Here is a 19209-nt window from a genome sequence, read left to right as displayed (position 1 = left end):
GCCTGCGAATGCGCCTGGCTTCGGCACTAACCGAGCGGGCAAAAAAGAGAACGTTCATTTGCGCCTTCATTATTTTCGCCCTCTTTCTCTCCATCCATCCCTCCTCACCGAACCATTCATGTATCTCCTCCTCCAGACTTTACATCCGGGTCATTCGCTAGTATTTGTCTCTTGTGTGTCCACCGTACTGCGCTGCAGCCCCTTTGCCCGACTGCAACGCCTGTAAGATGGATAGTATTCCTGTCTTTTAACCGCAGCCTAATGGAAAAGACAATCTGAGCAGATGGTCGCAAGGACCCGTGCAAGCACATACGAGATGATGCGCTAGGCCAGGCTGTCGGATGGGCACCTTTTGGTGAAACTCGCCCAACGATGTCCAAAAGCCTCAAGAAGAAAAATCACTGGACCAACAAAGTCCACGAAGCAGTGATATGTAGGAGCAAAGACGGAGAACTGGGGTTCGAACTGAAGGGGGGCGCGGAAAATGGGCAGTTTCCCTACTTCGGGGAGGTGAAGCAGGGTAAAGCGGCCGTGCAGAGCGGCAAGCTGGCCCAGGATGAACTGCTGCTGGAAGTAAACGACATGCCGGTGGCTGGTCTCACGACCCGGGACGTACTGGCCGTGATTAAACACTGCAAAGACCCGGTTCGCTTCAAGTGTGTCAAACAAGGTGAGGGACGGCTGTTACACTGTTGAGCGTAAACAAATGTAGAGCCGTCTATTCGGTTGTTAATGTAGCCAAATAGCTCGTACATCTGTGGAGCCTATAGGAGAGTAGGCTATCATGTGTTTTTGATGGCCAGATGCTAGCTGTTGTAAGTAACCATCGGTTCACAAAGACGTAGGATACATTTCCTGTGTATTGAGGACAGGACTGGTTGCTTAATGACGTAATCGAAAGAGATTAATCAGCTAAGACGAGCCAGATCAATAGTCGGTTCATGCAATCGTAGCCACACGTCGCTTGCTGGTAAAATGTAAACTGGATCAGAGCTTCTGACCAAGGGGGTGTGTCCTTTTCGGCTAGCTGCCACGGCCTGCGGCTGCTCCGTTATTCGCTAGAGGGACTGGGCTTTGCTATGTTTTGATAACAGTAAATGGTTTAATTTTATGTTCGCCTACTTTAACCCACAATAGGATTAGGCATGCCTTGAGTAATATAGCTTATAAGGTATTGGCTACACCCTCTACAAGACGGAAGATAGCATTTGTGTAATAACAAACCCATGCCAATATGCCGACAACACCGTCATAACGCAAGTGACGGGACAAAGGATGTTAGTTTTGGCATTTTCCGTTATCAGTTGAATAGAAACGGCTGTTGTGGCTTTAGTTTAATTGGTACAGGCTGTTGTCAGTCTGCATGGCTGTGCCATGGCCATCTATATGTTGCCCTGGTTCTCTGTGTGGGACCGGGTGTCCGGTCATGGGGACTGTGTCCATGGTCATAGTTAGGTTTCTGTGGTCATAATGAGGAGCCTCTGCAGTTTGTGTGAAATGCTGGAGCTGTAGTCTGGAAGTGACTGACCTGCTTCTGTCAGGTTCCATAAAGGACAGAAAGGATCTCTGGGCCTGATCTAACACAGCATCTGAAGTCTGAGATAATATACCTTCTCAGTCTCGCTGTGTTTGTTTCTGTCTCTGTCTTTCTCCTTCCCTGTCTCTCTTTCTCTGTCTCTCTGTCTTTCTCCTGTCTCTTTCTCTCAAGCTGTCTTTCTTTGAGTCTTTGCTCTGTCTCTCTATCTGTCTCATTGTTTCTTAATTTCTCAATCTCCCCTCCCTGCCCCCCAGGTGTACAGGGTTTACCCAATCTCTCTCTAGGCCAGCCAATGTAAGGCCACACAGAGCATCTGCCTCTTAGTGTCTGGCAGGTTCAAGTTCAAGTCTTTTATTTGTCAGGTACACAGAACAACACAAGGTCAGACTGGGCACTGAAATTCTTAAGACAAGACAACGCAAGCACCTGGCATAACATAACATATAAGTACACAGAACATAATTTACATCTATGCTGAGCTTAAATGAGTGAAACCGCCTAAATATACAGATAGCAATAAAGAATCGACTATACTAACCCTAATACTAAAACTTCCTAAATTACAGATAACAATAAATAATACACTATACTAACCCTAAATGCACATAAAACCTATTTCAATCCTATAACCTATTCTAACCTAAATGGAGTACAGTACAATAGTGCAATGTATAGTGACTATGTCAATGACCATACAGGAGCCTGGTGGCGAGGTACAGTGAGGTACAGTAGTGCAATGTTACTGAGTGCAACCAGTAGCTGAAAGTGACAGTGTATAAGTGACTAGTGTGCAGTAAATAAATGTTCATATCAGTGTCCATTCAGAAGCCTGATGGCCCTTGGGTAGAAACTGTTGTCCAGTCTGCGTGTGCGTGACCGGATGCTGCGGTAACGCCTGCCAGAAGGCAACGGGGTAAAGAGACTGAAGGATGGGTGGGAACAGTCTCTAAGAATCCTGCCGGCTTTCCTTAGGCAACGTGTGTGGTAGGTGTCCTGTAGGGCTGGGAGCTTCCTGCCGATGATGAACTCAGCAGAACGGACCACACTTCGTAGGGCCTTGCGGTCCCTGTCTGTGCAGCTCCCATACCACACTGTAATACAACCAGTCAGAATGCTCTCTATAGTGCATCTGTAAAAGTTACTGAGGATGACTGAGTCCATACCAAACTTCTTCAGTCTCCTCAGGAAGAAGAGGCACTTACGGGCTGATTTAAACACCTCCTCTCTGTAGGCTGACTTGTCACTGTCAGAGATGAGGCCCACAATGGTTGTGTTGTAAGCAAACTTAACAAGGAGGTTGGAGCTGTGCGTTGCCGCACAGTCGTAAGTGAACAAGGTGAACAGGAGAGGGCTGAGCACACAGCCCTGGGGGGTACCTGTGTTGGTGATCAGTGTGGATGAAGTGCGGTCACCGATTCTCACCACCTGTGGCCTCCCCGTCAGGAAGTGGAAGATCCACTTGCAGAGGGAGGTGCTTAGTCCCAGGTCCACAAGCTTGGAGACCAGTCTGGAGGGGATAATGGTGTTGAATGCTGAGTTGTAGTCAATGAACAGCATCCTCACATACGTATTCCCCTTGTCCAGGTGGGAGAGAGCGGTGTGCATTGTCAGAGTGATGGCATCGTCTGTAGACCTGTTGGACCGGTATGCAAACTGCATAGGGTCCAGGGTGGGGGGCAGCAAGGAGCAGATGAATAATTTGACTAGCCGCTCAAAGCACTTGGGCACAGGGATAATGGTGGTCCTCTTGAAGCAGGTGGGGAGTACAGACAGGTTAAGGGAGAAGTTGAAGATGTCACTGAAGACCCCTGCCAGCTGGTCAGCGCAGCCCCTGTGTAGGTGCCTCTCACAGTGGTGGGGCCACCAGGGTTTCACTGAGTTGTGGGAACCTGATTGGGTCTTGATGCAGGAATGCTGATGAACTGGGTCATGTGACCAACTGTTGTGGTTGGATGAGAATGAGTTGGACCCCTCTCTTCTGTCCCTCTCTCTACCTTTCCTCTTGCCCTTAATTCTCTCATCCTGTCTTCCCTCCTAACTTCTTGCACTCTCCTCCTTTCTCTTCACTTATCGCCTAATACATTTACTCCTCTTCTATTCTCACTGTTTATCTTTGCTGTTTTTCTCTCTATCCTCCACCGTCTGTCCTCCACTCCCTCTTCTTCTGCGGCTGGGTTAGGGTGGGTTAGGCTGGGTTAGGGTTAGGCTGGGTTAAGGTGGGTTAGGGTTTGGCTGGGTTAAGGTGGGTTAGGGTTAGGCTGGGTTAAGGTGGGTTAGGGTTAGGCTGGGTTAAGGTGGGTTAGGGTTAGGGTTAGGCTGGGTTAAGGTGGGTTAGGGTTAGGCTGGGTTAGGGTGGGTTATGGTTAGGATCACACACACTCACAATGTGTAATAGGTATGTGCAGTCAGGTAGAAGGTGCAGTCAGGTAGAAGGTGCAGTCCCTGAGGGAGAGGACAGCTTGCTGCTCAGCTGTGATCCCGGACCAGGGGCCTCAACCTGGCCTTGCACACCGTGTATAAGGCTGTTCGTATAAGGCTGTTCGTATAAGGCTGTTCGTATAAGGCTGTGTGTATAAGGCTGTTTGTATATGGCTGTGTGTATAAGGCTGTTCGTATAAGGCTGTTCGTATAAGGCTGTTCGTATAAGGCTGTTTGTATAAGGCTGTTCGTATAAGGCTGTTCGTATAAGGCTGTTCGTATAAGGCTGTTCGTATAAGGCTGTTCGTATAAGGCTGTTCGTATAAAGCTGTTCGTATAAGGCTGTTCGTATAAAGCTGTTCGTATAAAGCTGTTCGTATAAGGCTGTTCGTATAAGGCTGTTCGTATAAGGCTGTTCGTATAAGGCTGTTCGTATAAGGCTGTTTGTATAAGGCTGTTCGTATAAGGCTGTCGTATAAAGGTGTGTGTATAAGACTGTGGGTGTGGTTAGGGGGTCCCCACAGTCTTATACACACAGTATTGATACAAAACACATACATTTATAAATATACACATACACACACACACACTCTCAGAAATATGCACTCTAACTTGCAGACTCAGAGACACACAGGAGAGTGGTAGAGGACAGTAAATCCATGGCTCCATTAGTGCATGCACCAATGCTGCAGTGCTGTCACAGTGGGGATCTCTAGAGGGCTGCTGGTCTTTGTGCACTATTTCCTTCTTTTGTCTCAAACCCATGTAGACTGACTTGCCAGAAACTAATTGTTGTTAGACCCAGCAATGGTTAATTAAATTGAATATGTTCAGGGAATTCAGTCTCAAGGCGCCTGCCTCTTCCCTCATGTCCTCCTGCTGCCTCTTCCCTCATGTCCTCCTGCTGCAGGAGGCAGGAGGTAGCAGGCACCAGGCAGGAGGCAGCAGAAACGTCTGCCCCTCATAACACAGCAGCCAGTCAAGTTCCTATCACCAGGAGTGTGAGAACAGAAAGTATAGAGAGTTATGCACAGTCGTCGGATTCAAAGACAGTACAATAGTTTAATGCTTGCCAGCAAGGAGACAAAGTCTGATCGCAATACAAAGTTTGTCTAACTCCCCAGTCTTCAGGTAAGACCATTTATTGGTGAGAAGTCCCCTTCTCAGCATGTCAGCTGTCAATATGATCGATCCCATAGACAGAGTGCGCGTGCACATGGAAACTTACTTATGTGAGAGGGTTGTCTGTTCTAGAACCAGTGCCCAGGAGGGAATGGGGTTAGGGTTAGATGTCCTTCGGTGACCAGGAAGTTATCTAGATCTTCAGACGCAGCATCATATTTTGTCGTCCACGACAGACTTCACACTGTGGCAGAATGCTCCAGCAGTCTGATGAGTCAGGGCTCCCAGGGCAACACCCTCCACCTTGTAGTAATGGATCACCGGGATGATACGACTCTGATGCTGGGTTAGACTGCATCACATGACACGTCAGATAAGTAGGGTGGCATGACTGTTGGATGCTTCATATGCAGATACAGAAAGAAGTCAACTCACATGACAAATCACGTGACAGCAGTGCCGCCGCTAGCCATTTTGGTGCCCTACGCATAATTTCTTTATGATGCCCCCCCCCCCCCCCCACCACCACCACAGCTGCCCTGTCAATACATCCACATTCTGTATTTGATATGATGCTGGTTACGGAGTTAATGCGAGCGCGCAATGCGCGCGAGCAAAATTTATTTGAGTGCATGATGTATTTTTGTCTCTTAATTTTTCAGCCCCACCCTTACGATTCTTAGCATGGTTTTCCAAATTAATTATAAACATTTAAAACTGAAAGCATGCAGCCAAGGAGCTCTCCACCTTTATTACTCATTTAAAAACTATTTGATCAATCGAATATAAAAGTATCATAGAATGTACAGTAAAGTAACATCTAGCTGGCGTCAGTTATTTCAAATGCATAGATACATTTTAACAGTAAAATCTAAATTTAGTTTGCACCTAACATATTTGAGTGTGTCCATGCTAAAATTAGCAATACGTCAGCTAGTTCGAGGTGTATGCATAGGCTAATTATAAGTTAGCAGCATATTTCCCGTATTTAACAATAATTAAAGCATGGACTTACCTGAAAGTGATGCACGGGCATCATCTTGCAGTTTATTTCTTTTTCTGCCACTGACTCCTGTTGTCTTTTTGAGGCCATTTTCGAAAAGTTTACCTAGCCTACTGTCAAAGTTCGTCAGGCCACTGAGATAGAAAAGGGCACCCACGGCGAGCTTGGAAAGTTGAGTGTGTATTTGTTTTTTGTGGGGGGGGGGGGGGGGGGCACCATCGTAACGTTTTTTGAGCAATTAAATATATCTGTTGTTTTACTTGTTTTGTGATAAACATGCCTAAAAGGTGCGTAATATTTATATAGGCCTACTGAAATAATATCGGCATTATAATTATAATACTATGATGATTTTTCAGTTGGCACATTTTTGGTGCCCCCTCAGGACTTGGTGCCCTACGCACAGCGCGTAGTGCGCGTTATGGGAGCGGCCAGTGTTTATATATATATCTATGGGAGCGGCGGCACTGCGTGACAGTGACGCTGCTATTAAAAGCTAGCGTCATCTGGTTGAGATAAAACACCATGTTGTTATGTTTATTCATGGGACAAAAAGAGAGGAGAAAGAAAAACAAAGAAAAGAAAAGGATGGGATTGAGCAAATACTGTGTGTGTTAAATACAGAGAATGTGTATGTGTGTCGTCATGGCACCCTCCCTCAGAACCCCATGCCTGTGTGTGTGTGCAGGCACTGTCATATATTTACTGGTGGGATGATGAATCATTTAAATACTAGTCAAGGTTGGTCAGCTCAGTAACAGAATGTCTTCTCACTGCTATTCCAGGTTTTGTGATTCGTTCTTTTAATTTCTCCCTGAAGATGTTCAAGTTATCCAAGCAAGAATGGTTCACTATGTGTCTGTAGACCATCTCCAAGTGTGTGTGTGTGTGTGATTGAGAGCTGCTTCTGTTAAACTGGCATGCTCACCCTTCAAAACTCGGAGAGGAGCAGGGGGGCGGAGGGGGATGAATGGGAGGGATTAGGGAGATGGCTTCAGAGTTAGGATTGTGAAACTTTGCCTTCATCTTCAAGCCTGGAGGGAGTACCTGAGATGGCTCATATTTGTAGCTGGGGATCGTCACTGTGTCTGTCTAACACCATTTTTTGTTTCTATTTATATTGCTAATCTGAGGATTACTTTTTTTTACCACACAAGTGTCTTAATATAAATGTTATGCTAGTAACACTGTAGTGTGTGTGAGTGAGTATGTGATGTCCCTTAGGACAGCACTAGTCCAATGAAGAGTTGGAGAATGGCTTCTTCTTCTGGGACAGGATGTGTTGTTAAAGATTTACATTTATGCATTTAGCAGACGCTTTATCCAAAGCGACTTCCAAGAGAGAGCAGAAGATGCTGTAAAGCAGAACTGAAAATGAGTTTTCATCACACCACAGAACAGGGTTTCCCGCAGCACTTTGCAGTTAAGGCGGCCGCCTTAACAACACACGCCTGCCGCCTTGACTGCGTTGTAAAAAAAGTTTTCTCTGCCAGTTTTCTCCCTTTCATTCCAACGGCATTCTCCCTTCTCACATTTTCTGGGGGAAACCCTGCAGAAGAATGTATTGTTAACTACTCATCCAAATAAGAATGGAAAAAATACAGACAAGTATGTTAAATTAGGCTTTCAAATCGTGAGAAAATCAGCAGGCTTCTCTATTTGAGACTGGGGGGGGGCGTGTCCTCTGAAGCAGCTGAAGCTCTGCCCCCTCAAATGTATTGAATTTAGCAAAACAGCAACAACTAGCTAAATCAGTTGCAGATATTCAAACAGACCTACCTGAGTGTTTTATGTGTTAATTATTTTGTCTTTGCATCGCACCAGCTGAGTAACAGAATGCAGGTTATATAAACCGTCTGTGATCTGACGTAGATAGGTGGCTGTGACGTAGACAGGTTGGAGTTCAGAACTCCATTTTGCCACTAAGAGCAGCAAAGATCAATATCATGCCTTCTGTAAGCTCTGTTGCATTGATATACGGTAGATGTGAGTAGTAGGGGGAAAGAGGCTAGGATAATGCTAGGCTTGCCAGGCACTTAGGGTGACCAGAAGCATGACCCTGAAAAGTATTGAATTTGTATTCAAATGACAAATCTTGACTTACTACAATGACTAATGTTATTGTCTTCATTTCATACTAATGCCCCCCCCCCCCCCCCCCCCCCCCCCCGAGATGATAAATGTACTACACTGTTTGGAGCTTCGACCCCATGGGGAATAACTGTTTGGAGCTTCGACCCCATGGGGAATAACTGTTTGGAGCTTCGACCCCATGGGGAATAATTGATCAAAGGGCGCCTGCCCAACATCCGAAAAGGAATCCCCCACGGCCAGAGGAGTCGAGGAACAAACGCACCGGGTCGCGACGGGGAGCTGAATGGTCGCTCATGGACAAACTAAACAGGGAGAAACGTATTTAAAGGCACGGCATCATTTTGATGGGCTGGCAGCTACGAGGTGGATTTGTCACCGATAATTGAGAGAGAAAGCGGCTAATCGATACTGAACCCAGATGACAGCCCAGCATAGGAAAGAGGGAAGGAGAGAGCGTTCATGGCGGGAGGGAGTGAGTAGTGAAACCTTATTGTATATGCCCGAGTGCAGGGGTCGGTCTTGCCTGATTGAACTGGCACCAAGCTTCATTAAGACTACATTCACACTTGGTCTTCTCTCACCCATTACCAGCTGCTTCCACCCAGTATTGACTATTGATTAGTTGACTGAACTCCTACCCGTGTTAACCCTTTACCGTATTGACCTTTCCAACCCCCGCCAGCTGTGAGACACACTGACCTTTTAGGCACATTTCTCCTTTTCATCTACTCTTTTCTTGGTCGGTGTAACTTTATTTATGTCTTCCTCCCTCTCTTTCTTTCACCATTTCAGGCACCAAGAGGCTCTGCTCCTTATCGCTTTCACTGTCTCTGTCTCTCTCCTCCTCCTTGCCCTCCCAGCTTCTCTCCGCCTTCTCTTTGCCAGACAGTGTGAACAACGAGGTCATTTCCTGAACTGGAGAGCATAATTAGGAAAATAGTTATGTTGGAAGGGGTGGGGCGGGGGTGGTCCGGGGGTGGGGGTGAGGGAAAACAAGGAAATAATTCAGGAAGGAGAGAGAGAAGAAATGGGGAGAGAGAACAAACAATATGCAGGATAATGGAAAAGTAGAAAGACAAAAGCAAATAATATGAATGAAGTTTCCTATGCAGTGTGACCGCTGAAGGCATTGTGTGTGTGTGTGTGTGTATTTGCGTGTTGTGTGACCTCTGAAGGCAGTGTGTGTTTATTTGTGTGTTGTGTGACCTTTTGAAGGCATGGTAGGCTGGCTGTGTTCAGCTTTTATTGATCTGACTCTCTGAATCTGACTCTGTTTACTTTCCATGACAACCACTGCTTCCTGTGCCTTCCGCCTTAGCCCCCAGTCTCAGGTCCTGGGTACAATCCCTGCATGGGTCGCTGGTTGGTGTTTTGGTGGGTTATCTCCTGGGCCTTTTTCTGTGGAATGTGCATATTCTCCACGTGCTCACATGAGTTTTCTTCCAGAAAAAAATGCCCATAAAAACACACAGATGCCTCTCCTGCCATGGCTCTGGCCAGGGCCTGGCCTAACCCAGGACGGAGGTGAGTAGTTGAGTGAACTTGGCCTCTGGTCGCCGTTGATGTGGCTGACCACTGCTCCTGGCTGCCTTGTAGGAAGGACAGCAGGATGGGATCAATACATAGAAAGAGTCACTTGTGTGTATATTTCCCAGTGTCGCCGCTCCCTGCATGTGTGTATGTGTCAGGCTTGCGAGACCAACAAACCTTTCTTCTTCTATCCTTTACCATAGTACCTGTTTGGTACCATGATGTCACCTGCTTGTGGCCTGTTTGGAGCATCATCAAGACTCATGTGTGTGTGCTGTAAGGCCTGTGCTAAGATGTGGATCATAGTATCTGTTTGGAGAGAGTTGGGGTCTCTTAGGAGCATCTGGACCTACACACACTCACACACACGCTCACATACACTCACACACACACACTCACGCACACACCCACATGCTGACACAAACACACCCACACTCTCCTGCTTGCCGACACACAAACACAGCTGCTTTTGCGCAGTATTACCATCGGGTGACAGGGGGCGCTGCAGGATTGTGGAATTATCTTGACCAATCAGCAGCCAGCTATGTAGAAGCCCGTCTTCCTACTGGCAGATCCCTTTTTCCCTCTGTTGTCTCCCGACGTCGTCGTCTCTCCATTTCTCCATCTTTCTTTCTCTCTCCCTTCCCCCGTCTCCATCTCCCTTCCTGGGATCTGATTAGCTGTGTGCTAGGAACATTGGTTGTGTAGCATGGCAGGGGGACGTAGAGGCTGGCCGAGCCCAGTGAGCGTGCACCTTGGCTGGGCACGGGGATAGAGGACGCCTGGGAGGGCAGGCTCGCTGTGGAGGTTTACCTGGAGAACGGAGCTGATCATCCTTCTGGCCTGGCCTCTCTGGGCTGCAGCTGAGGAGCTCGCTGACTACACAGCCTGGTGTGTGTCTTTGTGTGTGTTTCACGTCTGTCCCTGCGTCTGGCAGAATGCAAAGTGTATACTGGGAGATTAAGATTGTGTCATTTAGGTTTCACAAGATGTGTTTGTGCTGGTTCTTCTCTGCTCTGCTTGGCGGTGGTCAAGGTGGTGTCGAGCTTCTTTACATCAATGCTGATTCCAGCGGACAGACGGCCATGGCTCAGAATACAGTAGTGTTGTTTTGACTGTCTGCAAAGAATGTGTACGTGTTTGTCCGTGTGTGTGTGTGTGTGTGTGTAGCATATCCTCCTGAACAGTAAACATCATCATTTTCATGTATGCATGAGTGAGTGATGTTTGTCATTTGTAAATGGAAGCAGGCCAGAGTGAGGCACTCTGTGTCCTCTTTGGAATACAAGCTATTAGTGTCTGTGGTCAGGGTGAGGGTAACCTGCTAACCTTCACCCTGTGGTCAGTGTTAGGGTAACCTGCTAACCTTAACCCTGTGGTCAGTGTTAGGGTAACCTGCTAACCTTAACCCTGTGGTCAGTGTGAGGGTAACCTGCTAACCTTAACCCTGTGGTCAGTGTGAGGGTAACCTGCTAACCTTCACCCTGTGGTCAGTGTGAGGGTAACCTGCTAACCTTAACCCCTTGGTCAGTGTGAGGGTAACCTGCTAACCTTCACCCTGTGGTCAGGGTCAGGGTAACCTGCTAACCTTCACCCTGTGGTCAGTGTGAGGGTAACCTGCTAACCTTCACCCTGTGGTCAGTGTGAGGGTAACCTGCTAACCTTCACCCTGTGGTCAGTGTGAGGGTAACCTGCTAACCTTAACCCTGTGGTCAGGGTGAGGGTAACCTGCTAACCTTCACCCTGTGGTCAGTGTGAGGGTAACCTGCTAACCTTCACCCTGTGGTCAGTGTTAGGGTAACCTGCTAACCTTAACCCTGTGGTCAGTGTTAGGGTAACCTGCTAACCTTAACCCTGTGGTCAGTGTGAGGATAACCTGCTAACCTTCACCCTGTGGTCAGTGTGAGGGTAACCTGCTAACCTTAACCCTGTGGTCAGTGTGAGGGTAACCTGCTAACCTTAACCCTGTGGTCAGTGTGAGGGTAACCTGTTTCCCCTGACACACCGTAAGTCGCTCTGGACAAGAGTGTCTGCTAAATGACTGTCACAAATGTAATGTAAATGTTATCAGGGTCAGGGTAACCTGCTAACACTGTGATCAGGGATCCATTTAAGAACCACTTTCTTCCTTCCATTTTTCATTCATCAATACATTCCTAGTTCCTTCATTGCTGTGAAGAGCAGAGGAGGTTGATATGAGGTGTAGTGACTGTATGGGTGGTGTTTATTCTAACCCTCCATATCTTCCACTGTGTAGGGGGTGTGGTTGACAAGGACCTACGCCACTACCTCAACCTGCGCTTCTCCAAGGGCTCCCTTGACCACGACCATCAGCAGATCATCAGGGACAACCTCTACCTCCGCACTGTGCCCTGTGAGTCTCTCTCTCACACACACACACTCCCACTGTGCCCTGTGAGTCTCTCTCTCACACACACACACACACACACACAAAATATCCTCTCACCCCTTCTTATCCTGTCCTACTCTTTACAGTATGTTTTTATTATGTGCACACTTACAGACGCACACATATACACCTCCACTTGCACACTGCAGTCACACACTAAGCCTCTCTTCTTCACCTTCTTCTCCTCCATTCTACTATCTCTGTCTTTTTACTGCTAGGCTCTTCTCATCCCTCTCTTCCACCTCCCCTACCCTCCTCCCGTCCTCCCCTCCCGTCCTCCCGTCCTCCCCTCCCCTTCCCTCCTCCCCTCCTACCCTTTCCTACTCCCCTTCTCTCCTTCCCTCCTCCCCTCTCCTCCCCTCCTCCCCTACCCCCCTCCCCTCTCCTCCTCCCCTCTCCTCCTCCCCTCCTACCCTCCTCCTCCCCTCCTCCCCTCCTCCTCTACCCTCCTCTCCTTCCCTCCTCCCCTACCCACTCCTCCCCGACCCCCTCCTTTCCTACTCCCCTCCTCCCCTACCCCCTACCCCCTCCTCTCCTACTCCCCTCCCCTACCCCCTCCTCCCCTCCTCTCCTACCCTCCTCCCCTACCCTCCTCCCCTCCCCTCTCCTCTCCTCCCCTTCCCTCCTCCCCTACCCTCCTCTCCCCCCCTACCCTACTCCCCTACCCTCCTCTCCACCCCTCCTCCCCTTCCCTCCTTCTGTACCTTCATCTTTCTCCACCTACTCTAGCTGACGTAGATACCTCCTCCACTCTTTCTTTCATTCAAGCTTCATGTCTCCATCTCTCTTACATCCTTCCTGTGTCTCTCTCTTACTCTCACTCTTGTTCTCTCTTTATCTCTCTCTCTCTTTCTCTCTCTTTCCCCATCTTTCTCTCTCTCTCTCTCTTTTCTCTCTCTCTCTTTCTTTGTCTGTCTCTTTCTCCTCTCTCTTATCTTTACCCCTCTCACACTCCTTCACTCAGTTGGTCGCCAGGCTCTCAGCCTGAGGTTTCCACGGCAACCACCTTCTCGTTTCCAGGCCTGCGTTGCCGTGACGCCCTGCACCCTACTGCAAACAGCACACGCACATATCCACAAACTCACACGCAGGATGGAGACATACTCTCTAAACACGCTCTCTACACACGCTCTCTACACTCACTCTCTACGCACACTCTGTACACACACTCTCAAGACGTCTCACACAGACAGCTAGGACATCTCTGTGTGTGTATGAGAGCGATGCCCACAGTGTGGGGAGGTGACCCAACCCTTTGCTCTGTCATGTCAGGATGACATTAGACTGACAAACGGTATTTTAGTGATGCTTACTTGTGTGTGTGTCTGTGTACAGTTTGTGTTCATGACGAAGGCTGTGTGTGTGTGGTGGTGTTCCCATGGCAAGGCCCTGTCATTTCTGTGACTGACATTGCGATGATGTTGTCCCCTGCAGTGTTCCTTTGCTGTCAGTGCGCACACACACACACACACACACACACATAGACACACAGACACACACACCTATCTACCCACACACATGCTCCTCATGTCTCCAGTCCATAGATGGTTTGTGACACAACACAGTTCATGTCTCCAATGTACAAATCAATTACAATGTTCATGTTCTCGGGTTGTGTAGAAGAGCATGAGGCCAACATTGTCCTAGTTAGACATCTTGGTTCAGGACCCTCTCTCCTGTACTGTATTATGTGAGTGTAACCTTGGCCCTGGGGTGCGTGTGTTGTATTCAATGCAGTTCAGAAAACTTCCGAGCGTTCTTCTACATTCCTGGTCCAGTCTCCTTCAAGCTGTGCTGTGCTGTGCCAGGGCAGTGAGCATCTCTTGCCAGCCAGCGTTATTTTTACAGTATGTGTTGGGTGTTTTGCACTGTGTGATGGGGGCATGTTGAGTCGATGACACAGAAAGGATTGTTTAACATGCTCACACAGCTACACAATCACTAAGCCTCTCTCTTCCTATCTCTTTCCTCTCCTCTCTCTCTCTCTCCTCTCCTCTCTCCTTTATCCTCTCCCTGCTCTCTCTATCCTGTCTCTCCTCACTTTATCCTTGTCCTTTATCTGTTCCCCATGTTTCTTTTGTCCCACTCGTCTCTCCTTTCTCCTATCTCTCCTTCTGTCCTATGCCTTTGTCATTTTCCTTCCCCCTCTCTTATCTGTCTCACTCCTCCTCTCATCCTTATCTCTCATTTATTTTCCTTCTCTTTCAATCCTTCTCTGCATTCCTTCATTCTGCTCCTGTTTTTCGCTCTTCTCTCAGGTCTCACTCAATCCAACTTCTATCTGTCTTCTTTCTCTCCCTCCCTCCCTCCCTCCCTCCCTCTCTCTCTCTCTCTCTCTCTCTCTCTCTCTCTCTCTTTCTCTCTCTCTGTTAGACAGATCAAATAAGGGGATGGAGGGTGGCTACAGCTTAAGTCTGTCCTGCCTGTCTGTCAGTCAGGACTCAAGAGTTTGTCGCTACTCAAGACCGACCCTTACTACGGTATGATAAAGGATATCTATAAGCAGAGTTGACATTCTGTTCAGTGTTTCTTGATATCTACAGAACAACTATCGGATGAGACTATCCAGTATCCCACCCGCCCCCCATTGTGTTCTCAGCAGCCTTCTAATGACCCCTGACTGTCCCCCTGGGTCAGCCTGTTGCATAACTCTGTCATCTCTGCGTCATTAGGCATGTTGTTGCATCTCTCACAGGGCCTTTCAACAACACAGCACCAGATTTCTATGGTTCTGGACCTCAGCGGGGATTGTGTGGTAGCCTGGATTGTTGCACTATAGTTCCCTGCTCTCCAGCCCAGCCGTCAAGGTGTGCGTCTGTTCCCTTGTGTGTGCCTTTCCTGACAGGCAGACGCCACTCTGCATCAGGACGTGCTGACTGTCTGAAGGGCACTGGGAAGAGAGATTGGTGTGTGTGAGTTTGTGAGTGGGAAGTCTGTGTCCAGAGGCGTCACTCTGCTGATGGGGGGGTGAGGGCAGGGGGAGGAGGGAGGCAGGTTCTATGCCTCCACATCTTTCACCCCCGCCACTCATCGAGATTGGTTTATTCTTAACAGGCACACACACCAGTGTTCAAAGACACCCAGCACATTGTGATGCTGTGGGGGAACTGAATCAATACTTTTGGATAGAGAGGGAGACTGTGAGGGAAAAGGAGACATAGCAGGAAGATAGAGGATAAAAAGAATGTACAGTGCCCTCTATAAGTATCGGGACAGGAACTTCAAAATGGCCATCTATGCTGTACAGTCAAGGTATATGAAAATATGATTACATTTGTGTAATCAAATGTCATCTTTTATTTCTGTCAGTTCATAAAGAATCAGAACAACATTGGGGGAGGGGGAGGGAATAGATAGAAGTTGGTCTGACTGAGACTTGAGAGAAGGTTAACAGTGAAAAACAGGAGCAGAATAAAAATGCAGAGAGAGATTGGAAGAGAAAGAAAATAAATGAGAGAGAAGGGTGAGAGGAGGAGTGAAACGGATAAAAGAGATGGAGAAGGAAAATGACAAAGGCATAGGACAGAAGGAGAGATAGGAGAAAGGAGAGACGAGTGGGACAAAAGAAACATGGGGAACAGATAAAGGACAAGGATAAAGTGAGGAGAGACAGGATAGAGAGAGCAGGGAGAGGATAAAGGAGAGAGGAGAGGAGAGAGAGAGAAGGGGAAACAAGGTGCAGTGGGCGAAGACATGGAGGGGAAGAATAATATGAAACTAATAAAGAAGAGAGTGAAAAGGAGAGGGAGAAGATAGAGAAAGATGGGGATACAGCCTGATAGAGTAAATCTGACTGTTGGGAGACGGTGAGATGGAGGACAAGATGAAAAGATGAGAGAAAGGAGGGGACATCAACATAAGACAATGGAGAGAGGACGGAGAGAGGTATTGAGGTGGAGAAAGGAAGGAGAGAGGTATTGAGGTGGAGAGAGGAAGGAGAGAGGTATTGAGATGAGAAAGGAAGGAGAGAGGTATTGAGGTGGAGAGAGGAAGGAGAGAGGTATTGAGGTGGAGAAAGGAAGGAGAGAAGTATTGAGGTGGAGAGAGGAAGGAGAGAGGTATTGAGGTGGAGAAAGGAAGGAGAGAGGTATTGAGGTGAAGAGAGGATGGAGATGGTCTCATTGATATTCTCTGTGCTCCTCTCCTCTCTTATGGCAATAACGCTGGGCTCACTCAGCAGGGAAAAGCACCCTGGGACAAGGGTCTAGGTTTTGATGTGTGTATGTCCGGTGTGTATGTCTGGTGTGTATGTGTGTGTGAGAGGAATGGTTTATGTAGGTTTGTGTGTGTGTGTGTATGCATCCCTGTGAGGATGAGACAGTGTCTTAGTGTTATTTTCAACAGCGAAATGATCTTCTATTGTGTCTTGTGACATGTGTATAGTCTGGTGTTAAGTGTAAATCTGTCCTGCATGGTATCTGATCTCTACCTGGCCTCCAATCCAAACCCAGGCTGTAATCCAGGGCCTCCTCTCCTCTTATCTAGGGGTTCCCAGATCCTCCAATCTTTACTCAAACATACAGACATGCACACACACACAAACATACAGACACACACACAAACATAGACTATCTGGTAGTCCATCTGTCTTCTGGGTTCTCCCAAACACTCCTTCTCTAGTCTTCCTCATCCTCTCTTCTTCTTCATCAGAGTAGGTACCACTGTAGCGCTGGACCCCCCCCCCCCCCCTCATCCATTCTATTTTTAGCTCTGCTTCCCCTCTTCAGAGGTCTACTAATCATACTGACTCACAAGAACACACAGACTGTGTGCATATGGAAAATACATAGACACGTTGGTGCACACATACATGTGAAGGAGCCAACACCTATCTTCATCAAGACATCAAGCTGCATCTCTTTTCTGTCTTCTTCCCTTTTTGCCTCCCCTGTCCCCTCTTCTCTCCCCTCCCCCCTAGCTGCATGATTCAGAGGGGGGTGGGAGTGGGGGAGGGGGTGGGGGAGGGGGTGGGGGAGGGGGTGGGGGTGGGGGAGGGGGGTGTCGTATCTGGATGTGAGTCACAGCACGGCTGTTTCACTATTTCTATTATTCTCTGGCTCCAAATGGGCTTTCCTTTCTCTGGTTCTACAGAGATCCAGGTCTGAACATGCACGCTCACATGCACACACACACAATCACCATTACAGTTATTACACTTTAGGTCCTCATGACTAGATTGAGGGAGAGTTTGCAAGTCCAAACTCCTCTCTCTTCTTTAGATCCTCACAATCAGAGCCAGTGGACCTGTCCATGTACCAGCAGACAGAGGGAGGAGAGAGAGAAAGACACATATAGGACCAAGTATACTGAGTGAGAGAAAGGAGGGAGAGACAGGGATTTCTAAAGATAGAGAGTGAGAGAATGACTCTCAAGGACTGCTAGCCGATCAATATCTCAGACCCAGCTAGCCGATCTCTCTACCCAGAGGTCATCACCGTGACAACAGCTCTCGTCGACTGTGGCGTGGATCAGGAATCACCTCCTCTACATGTTGGATCAGGAATCACCTCCTCTACATGTTGGATCAGGAATCACCTCCTCTACATGTTGGATCAGGAATCACCTCCTCTACATGTTGGATCAGGAATCACCTCCTCTACATGTTGGATCAGGAATCACCTCCTCTACATGTTGGATCAGGAATCACCTCCTCTACATGTTGGATCAGGAATCACCTCCTCTACATGTTGGATCAGGAATCACCTCCTCTACATGTTGGATCAGGAATCACCTCCTCTACATGTTGGATCAGGAATCACCTCCTCTACATGTTGGATCAGGAATCACCTCCTCTACATGTTGGATCAGGAATCACCTCCTCTACATGTTGGATCAGGAATCACCTCCTCTACATGTTGGATCAGGAACCACCTCCTCTACATGTTGGATCAGGAATCACCTCCTCTACATGTTGGATCAGGAATCACCTCCTCTACATGTTGGATCAGGAATCACCTCCTCTACATGTTGGATCAGGAATCACCTCCTCTACATGTCTTGGATGAACACATTGATCTAGAGGTGGAAGGAGCTCTGTCTGACACGCACACTGCACAAACACAGAAATTCACACATGCGTTGCATTCACACACATACAAATACACACACACATCTGCTCTCTGCGGATCTGCTGGTGTAGTAGGGAATCATGCTGCGTTGTGATTGGCTCACAGGTTAGATTAGTGTTGGCACAGTGGGAACACTGGCTCTCTTAGAGAACCAGAACCACACACACACACACACAGACTTACGCCTGAGCAATTCCAATGTACAAATCAATTACAATGTACCTGTATCTGTAAATAAACTTGAGACAGTGAGCGGGTTGTTAGTTGCTACACAGTATCAAATGATAGAATCATTGTAAAAAGACATGCTAACATATGATACTGCTCCTTTCCTCTCCCCCAGGTACGAGCAGACAGCCTAAGGAGGGGGAGGTTCGAGGGGTGGACTACAACTTTGTGAGTGTGGAGCGCTTTATGGAACTGGAGCAGAGTGGAGCACTTTTAGAGAGTGGAACATATGAAGGTAAGAAACTAAATCAGACAAGAAGGATAGTAAAGTGCCAAGATGTTCATTAGTGTGTTTGTGTGCATGTTTACAGTGTGTGTCTTTTCTCTGTGTGTGTGTGTGCACGCACACTAGTTAAGGTGGTAGGGTGGGGTTTGTATTAGTTAAGGTGGTAAGGTGGGGTTTGTATTAGTTAAGGTGGTAGGGTGGGGTTTGTATTAGATAAGGTGGTAAGGTGGGGTTTGTATTAGTTAAGGTGGTAGGGTGGGGTTTGTATTAGTTAAGGTGGTAGGGTGGGGTTTGTATTAGTTAAGGTGGTAAGGTGGGGTTTGTATTAGTTAAGGTGGTAGGGTGGGGTTTGTATTAGTTAAGGTGGTAGGGTGGGGTTTGTATTAGTTAAGGTGGTAAGGTGGGGTTTGTATTAGTTAAGGTGGTAAGGTGGGGTTTGCCGGCGGAGCGGGGGGGGGGCACCAATGCGTTGTGCAGAGAAGGGAGACTGGCGTTGGTCACGGTTTGGAATGGAGAAAGTAAAAAGAGGATATCGCTATGAAAAATAAATACAAAAAAGTGTTTCTTAGGCGG

The 19209-nt window shown here is 47.8% G+C and overlaps 1 protein-coding gene across 1 annotated transcript in view; it reads left to right on the top strand.

Moving 5' to 3' along the window:
- Window positions 1-46: 46 nt before the first annotated feature.
- Window positions 47-19209, top strand: part of magi2b (membrane associated guanylate kinase, WW and PDZ domain containing 2b) — a 42485-nt gene continuing 23322 nt past the window's right edge. The window contains exons 1-3 of the mRNA XM_084671360.1: window positions 47-670; window positions 11962-12078; window positions 18526-18645. Coding sequence (XP_084527486.1) covers window positions 373-670; window positions 11962-12078; window positions 18526-18645 — 535 coding nt within the window. The 5' untranslated portion in view covers window positions 47-372. The remainder of the gene's footprint in view (window positions 671-11961; window positions 12079-18525; window positions 18646-19209) is intronic.

This window comes from Hypomesus nipponensis, chromosome 14 (genome assembly GCF_054491055.1).
Source record: "Hypomesus nipponensis isolate SF chromosome 14, ASM5449105v1, whole genome shotgun sequence".
Lineage (NCBI taxonomy): Eukaryota > Metazoa > Chordata > Actinopteri > Osmeriformes > Osmeridae > Hypomesus > Hypomesus nipponensis.
This window is presented reverse-complemented; position numbering and strand designations above follow the sequence as displayed.